Here is a 6,601-nt window from a genome sequence, read left to right on the forward strand (position 1 = left end):
AGCATAGTTCAAATACAAAGTTGATTAAAAAACCTAACATTTATTGTGCATCTGGCATGTGCTGAGCTATAACTTAAAGGTTCTATTTATTTTTCTTTTATTTAAAATATTTGTGTGGCCCTGGGGATTGAACTTAGGGGCATTCTACCTCCAAATTACACCCTCAGCCTGATTTTATTTTTTATTTTGAAACAGGGTCACACTAAATTGCTGAGGCTGGTCTTAAACCTTCAATCAATCCTCCTGTCTCAGCCTCCCAAGAACAGGTATTACAAGCATGTGGCACCACACCCAGCTTGAAAAAAAGGTTCTAAGTGGTTTATGTCATTTCATATCCATTATAGTCTATGAGTTGGGTGATATTATCATTACTATGATCATGTCCCTTTTTTCCAGATAAAGAAGCTGGGCTGAAAAAGATGAAGAAACTGGCCGAGTTCAGAGTGGAGGCAGGCTGAGGGTGGTGGTGCATGCCTTTAATACCAGTAGCTGAGAGGCTGAGACAGGAGGATCGCAGGTTAAGAGACCAACTTCAACAACTTAATGAGACCCTGAATAGTAGCGAAATCCTGTTACAAAATAAAAACTAAAATGGGTTGGGGTGCAGCTCCGAGGTAGGATGTCTCTGGGTTCAATTCCCAGTAACAATCAATCAATCAATAAATAAATAAATAAATAAATAAATAGTGATGGCAGAATTTAAATGAAGGTAATCTGTCCCAGAGCTCATTGCTCGCCCAGTATTTCATTTGCCTTTCAGCTTTCAATTTGCCTACATTCTAGTGGGTGCCATAAGGCAACTAAGAGATGAATCCTTGTCAATGACTGGGTTGGGTTGATTGGGAAATTTTTCACAGAAGGCAGCTTTAAACTAGGCTGAAAAGTAGACTGGTTTAGATTGGGTACAAGAGGTTATAGAGACCCTTACAGGTGAAGGAAACCCCAAAAGCACCATAGCTACTGGGTACTTTGTCTATGACAGAGAGCTCTTGTAGTAATTTACAGGAGATATTTATTTCCTAAGCCCCATATATCTGTAAAACAGAGGGAATTTGTACTCTAATCCCTCAGAGGAGCACACAGCTAGGTGAATGTGGCGAATTTTGTAGAGCAAATAGGCCAGAGCACATAGGTTGGGGCACATAGGACAGGGCACAAGGCAATTGGGCCTGCAGCCCTTCCTACATTCTTTTGGCCACCAGCTTTTTCCTGGATCTCCATAGGATTAGCAGAAAAGGCTAAATCTGTCTCTGGCCAGCGCAGCCTAATCTCTGCTCTCTTAGTCCTGGCTTTCCCTCCTGGAACTAGGTGATTTACTTTAATTCAGGGCGTGGCAACAGAAAGCCAGAGAACATTCTAAATTTAGCATTACCACCAGCAAAGCTATTTTGATTTCCCTCTGCTTTTTTGTCTGATTAGAAATTTTTTGGCTGAAAGCAATTTGCACAAACTTCAACAATAGAAAAGTAATAGAAAATTTAATTTAAAGACAAATTAGATATAGTAGTTTGAGAATATTCTTTTTGTGTGTGTGTGGCACTAGGGGTAGAACCCAGGGGCATTCTACCTCTGAGCTAAACCTTCAGTCCTATTTTATTCTTTTATTTTGAAACAGGATCTCACTAAGTTGCAGAGAGAGAGACTTTTTTTTATTGCAGTACTAGGGATGGAACCCAGGGGCATTCTACCTCTGGGCTACACCCCCAGCCCTATTTTGTATTCTTATTTTGAAACAGGGTCTAACTAACTTGCAGAGGGCCTCATTAAGTAGCTGAGGCTGGCTGGGAACCCTGATCCTCCTGTCTCAGCCTCCCAAGTACAGAAATTAAAAGTGTGCATCACCTTGCTGGCTAGGGTGAGAAGACTTAAAGGCTGGTGTAAAGAATTCAGTCAAAGCTTAAAGGAATAATCTATTATCATTATCTGTACAAAGTACACATGTGGTGTTTATCCATAGAGGAAATTGTGTGGGACTTGTTTCCAAATTAATCCCTGGAAATTTAATGTCATGGAATCCCCGCTTTTCCACAAATAAATTTGCCAAGAAATTTGCCAAGTCAAGTTAATATTTTAAGACAGATGTGGTAGTACATGCCTGTCTGTAATGCCATTACTTGGGAGGCTGAGATAGGAGGATCACAGGTTTGAGACCAGCCTCAGCAACTTAATGAGACCTTCAAAAAAAACAGAGGGAGAATGGCATGAAGCACAATGTAAATGGACACCGCTCTCAATAAGTTCCACTTATTTTTTATTTTTTTTATTTTTTGGTGGTACTGGGGGTAGAACCCAGGGGCTTTCTACCTCCAGGCTATACTCCCAGACCCATTTATCTTTTATTAGAAACAGGGTCTCACTAAGTTGCTGAGAGCCTCACTAAGTAGCTGAGGCTGGCTTCGAACCTGCATGATCCTCCTGTCTCAGCCTCCCAAGCGCGGGGATTACAAGCATGCGCCACCACGCCCGGCTAATATGTTCCACTTATAAAATAATAAAAATTAAATTTTAAAAAAAGAAAATTTAAAAAGAAAATAGCGAGAACTTGTTTCAAAATAAAAAATGAAACCAGGCATGGTGGTGCATGCCTGTAATCGCAGTAATTGGGAAGTTGGGATAGGAGAATCACAGGTTTGAATCCCAGTACTTGGGAGGCTGAGAAAAAGTTAAAACTCCAACCTCCCAAAGTTCAAGGCAATCAATACACATCTGTTATATTATTATCTATGAAGCACAAATGTATAAAGTTGGGAGAAAATGACCGGAAAAAAAATGAGACACCTTTTAAATAAAATGTTAGATTTTGTTGCTTCTCCTCTCTGGGCTTCTGGAATCAACCTCTGTCTAACCCATTTTCATTCTTATCATTTTGGCTCTCTTAGCACTTCCTTAAAGTTATCTTCCATTTTCTCAAAAATAAACTTTAGACACATTTGCATCTGCATTTTAAAAGTTTATTTCTACACAAACTCATACTAGAAAAGTTTAAGGTCACTTAAAGGATGCATAATAGACACCAATAAATTAGTAACAGAAAGACCAAGAATGAAGTATGTACCACAATGTTTATACGATTCCACTCATTTACTTTAGGTTGACTACAAATTTGGTCCTAAGCTTTTTAGCAGGTGATCAGGAAAGGAAATTTACATATATGATGTAATGCACATAAAACAAAAACAAACCAATTGTCCAAGTGAAAAACTTGTTTCTAATAGTAAGTCCAGTCAGAAATTTCTCTTGAGAGTCTTATAAAGAGGTCGATGAGTGATGTAATAGTGTTCTCAGTAGCAACCTGATGGAAGATGCAAAGTGAAGTTTCCCCAGGGCTTCTTCTTCTGTTCCTCAGAATAGGCAAATGGCATCAGGTCAACTTGAAAATCAGAAAAAGCAATTTTGTTGCAAATTTTGGAGTTAGGGGGAGCATGGGGAAAATAGGAGATACATTTTAGAATTTGGCCCAGTGCTTAAAATAGTTTCAGAGAAATTACAAAACCACTAAATTGTATGCAATATTAATAAATAACTATGTTTCTTTTTCTTGACAGAGATAACATAGTCTATTGGATCCCCGAAGCATACAAGGGACAGAAAAGTCAAGAACAATTCCATTACAAACCTAGAGAATTAAACAGACTACAAATTTTTCATGCTCTCCTAAAGCCATATTTTGCCCTTGCAGCCTAGCTTTCCCCTATTCCCCCGCCCCCCACACTCTCTCTCTTCAAAAATTATCTTTTCGCCCATTTGGTCCACATCTTGGACGGGTGCTTCTGGGTGGTGAGAAGCTGTCTCCTAGGGGTTGGAAGAGGCTCAGGCAGAAATCCCGATAGCAGGGGAATGCAGAGGAGCCACATTCAAGGTCGCACGGCTCAGCCCCTAGTCACGATCAAGGTTGAACTTTCTGAAGAGATACTCAGCCAAGCCCGGATCGAGACTGCCCAGCCGGCGCAGATTGGTCAGGCGGTCGCCCATCTTCTTAATGACATTCACCTCCTCCTCTAAAAAGTGCTTCTCCAGAAAGCTGCAGAGAAGGGGCTCTGCGTGGGCCAAACTCAAGGCATGCAGATCCAAAAGATCCTGGTTCAGACTTTTTTCCAGGACCAGGGCAGCTTCCATGGCTTCCAGGCTGTCATGCCACTCATTTTGGGGCAGTGTCTCCTCACCTAAGGAGACAGAGTGGTACCTGAGCTGATTCTGGATCAAGAGGCTTTGGGCGCCCATGCGCTTCTCCTCAGCCAGCTTTCTGAAGAACTCGTCCAAGCGGCACTCGAGAGCCACATCGTAGCTTTCAAAATAAAAGCTCAAAGCGAGGTAGGTATGGGAGACCCGCAGATGCTTGATGACCAGACGGTCGATGGCGGCTTCCACCTCAGCAGGATATCTTGGGCAGCTCAGAGTAGCCATGGTGCAAGTTTGGCCGGTAGGAGCTAGTCAGGAATGCCTGTGTTAGCCGATACCGGAAACAGGGAAGAGTTGAGCAGAGTGTGCCGGAAGTCGGAAGTCTCAAATCAAAAGGCGGGAATAGAGGTTGGTGGGAGGCTGGGGCAAGGAGCTGGGTGGGGGGCTTTGTTGGATCGGTGAAATTGTAGGATGCACAGCCTCTCAATCTAGCTTCTTATAAGTTTAAGTCTTCTTTCTTTTATAATTGGAAGAAATCTTTATTATTTGTACCATTTTTAATCATTATTTATTTATGTATTTATTAATTTATGTGTGATACTGGAGATTGAACCCAGGTGCATTCTACTTCTGAGCTACACCCGAAGCCCCCCCCCCTTTTTTATAAACAGAATCTCACATAGTGGGCTGCTGGCCTCCAACTTGCGATCCTCCTGTCTCAGCTTCCCAAATACTGGGATTACAAGTGTGCACCACTGTGCGCGACTCTTGCTTTTTTAATTAAGAGCCTGTATTCTGTATTTTTTCTATCCCTAATCATCTGAATTATTAGCCACTTTGCCTAGAGCAATCCAGTTACCTGGTTTGATTATTGATGGTAACCCTTTCCCTCTCAAAAGGATCCTCGTTTAGAATATCTATTAAATTGTCACAGAGAAGGACAAAACCCATACTAAAGAATATGAAAAGAATAGAATTTGCAAAACATTGAGCTTGAGTATAATTTATTGTCCTTTTGTTAATTAACCATATTAATGAACACAAAAGATGGAAAATATAGATTTATAAATCCTACTAAAATAGAAGGCTCACAGAGGAAGTGTTAGCTGTTCCCCATTGGAGGAGGAGGGCAAAACTGGATGTTCTCCTAGAGTCTCTACTACCTTTGTGATTCCATTTCTGGCATTTTATTTTTCTAAGTAGCATTTGCCTGAGGCTGTCTCATAATCATGTGTTTTCTATGAAACAGGAAGTCATATTCTATTCACCATAAATGATATATGAACCCCGAAGAAGAGAGCTTTTGCTCTAAACTTTGGACCTAGTTCTAACTGAAAGTAAAATCAGTTCTTTTGCAGCTAATTTCAGGTTTTATTTTCTCTGTTGCTAAAAACTAGTATCAAACTTTCAAAAAGAAGGCTGTAGTCTCCCTTCACTGCTTAGGCAAAAATATGAACGTATATCCTGTAGTCTAAATATATAGTCTTTTTTCCTGAAAAGTTGTCATCCCGAAGTGTTCTCATATTGCACTTGAGGTTTGCAAAAGCTGTTAGAACTCATGAATAGCTACATTTTCTATCCTGGAGGGGATTGGATAAAACAAGAGTAATTTTGCAGACTTCTTGGCCTTGGCTCTAGGGCAAAAAGAGACTAGGGGTAGATAGGAGGAGGAAAAACAGAAATTCAAACCCAAGAACAACTCTAGCAAGTGACCATATGGGGAGAAATAACCGATACAATCCTCTGCAAGGTCTGCAATGAAAATGATCATTTTCTAACTTAAGAATAAACTATTAATCATCATATTTTCCCTATTATAAGAAAATGCTAAGCTTAAAGAAAACTTTACTATATAAAATATTGTGTCTCATAGTATGTCAAGCTCATTTAATATATATCAACTTCCTGTGCATTTACTTATTCATCTTAGAAAAGAAAAATGCCTGTAAACCTTCCCAGATGAGATAGTTTTCTGCCTTGTGCAAATGTGGACAAATCTTTTCCTCATTAATTTGAGAGAAGAGAGCCATTGTCAAAGCCACACTTCTGGTGGGTGGTTCAGCGCAGAGTTGTCAGAATAAGATGGCCTTAAACCCCAGCTTTGCCACTTACCATGAGTGTGACCTTAGGCGGATAGCATAACCTCTTCGAACCTCAGTATTTTTGCCTGTCAAATGGGGATGTTAATATCTCATGAGTATGCTACAAAGATTTAATGCTAAAATACAAGGGAAAAGACTGCTAAAGAAGTAGTAAGAACGAAAAAAAAATAGATGCCATATTATAACTTTCTGATTAAAATTGTAGAGATCCCCTCACCTCAAACTCTAGTATCAGATGCAGATCTCAATAATTTTGTGTGTGTGTGTGTGGTACTGCAAATTAAACCCAGGGGCATTCTACCTACCTCTGAGCTACACGCCCCTGGCCCAATTTTTGTTGTTTTGTTTTGAAACAGGCTCTCACTAGGTTGCTGAGACTC

The 6,601-nt window shown here is 40.3% G+C and overlaps 1 protein-coding gene across 1 annotated transcript; it reads right to left on the reverse strand.

Moving 5' to 3' along the window:
• Window positions 1–3,876: 3,876 nt before the first annotated feature.
• Window positions 3,877–4,404, reverse strand: LOC308278843 (ferritin light chain-like; the record flags this gene model as incomplete). The annotated part of the gene is made up of 1 exon (XM_080718852.1): window positions 3,877–4,404. The coding sequence occupies one exon, from the start codon at window positions 4,402–4,404 to the stop codon at window positions 3,877–3,879; it is 528 nt and encodes a 175-aa protein (XP_080574978.1).
• Between the last annotated feature and the right edge of the window lie 2,197 nt (window positions 4,405–6,601).

Source organism: Muscardinus avellanarius (genome assembly GCF_963383645.1).
Source record: "Muscardinus avellanarius genome assembly, chromosome: X".
NCBI lineage: Eukaryota > Metazoa > Chordata > Mammalia > Rodentia > Gliridae > Muscardinus > Muscardinus avellanarius.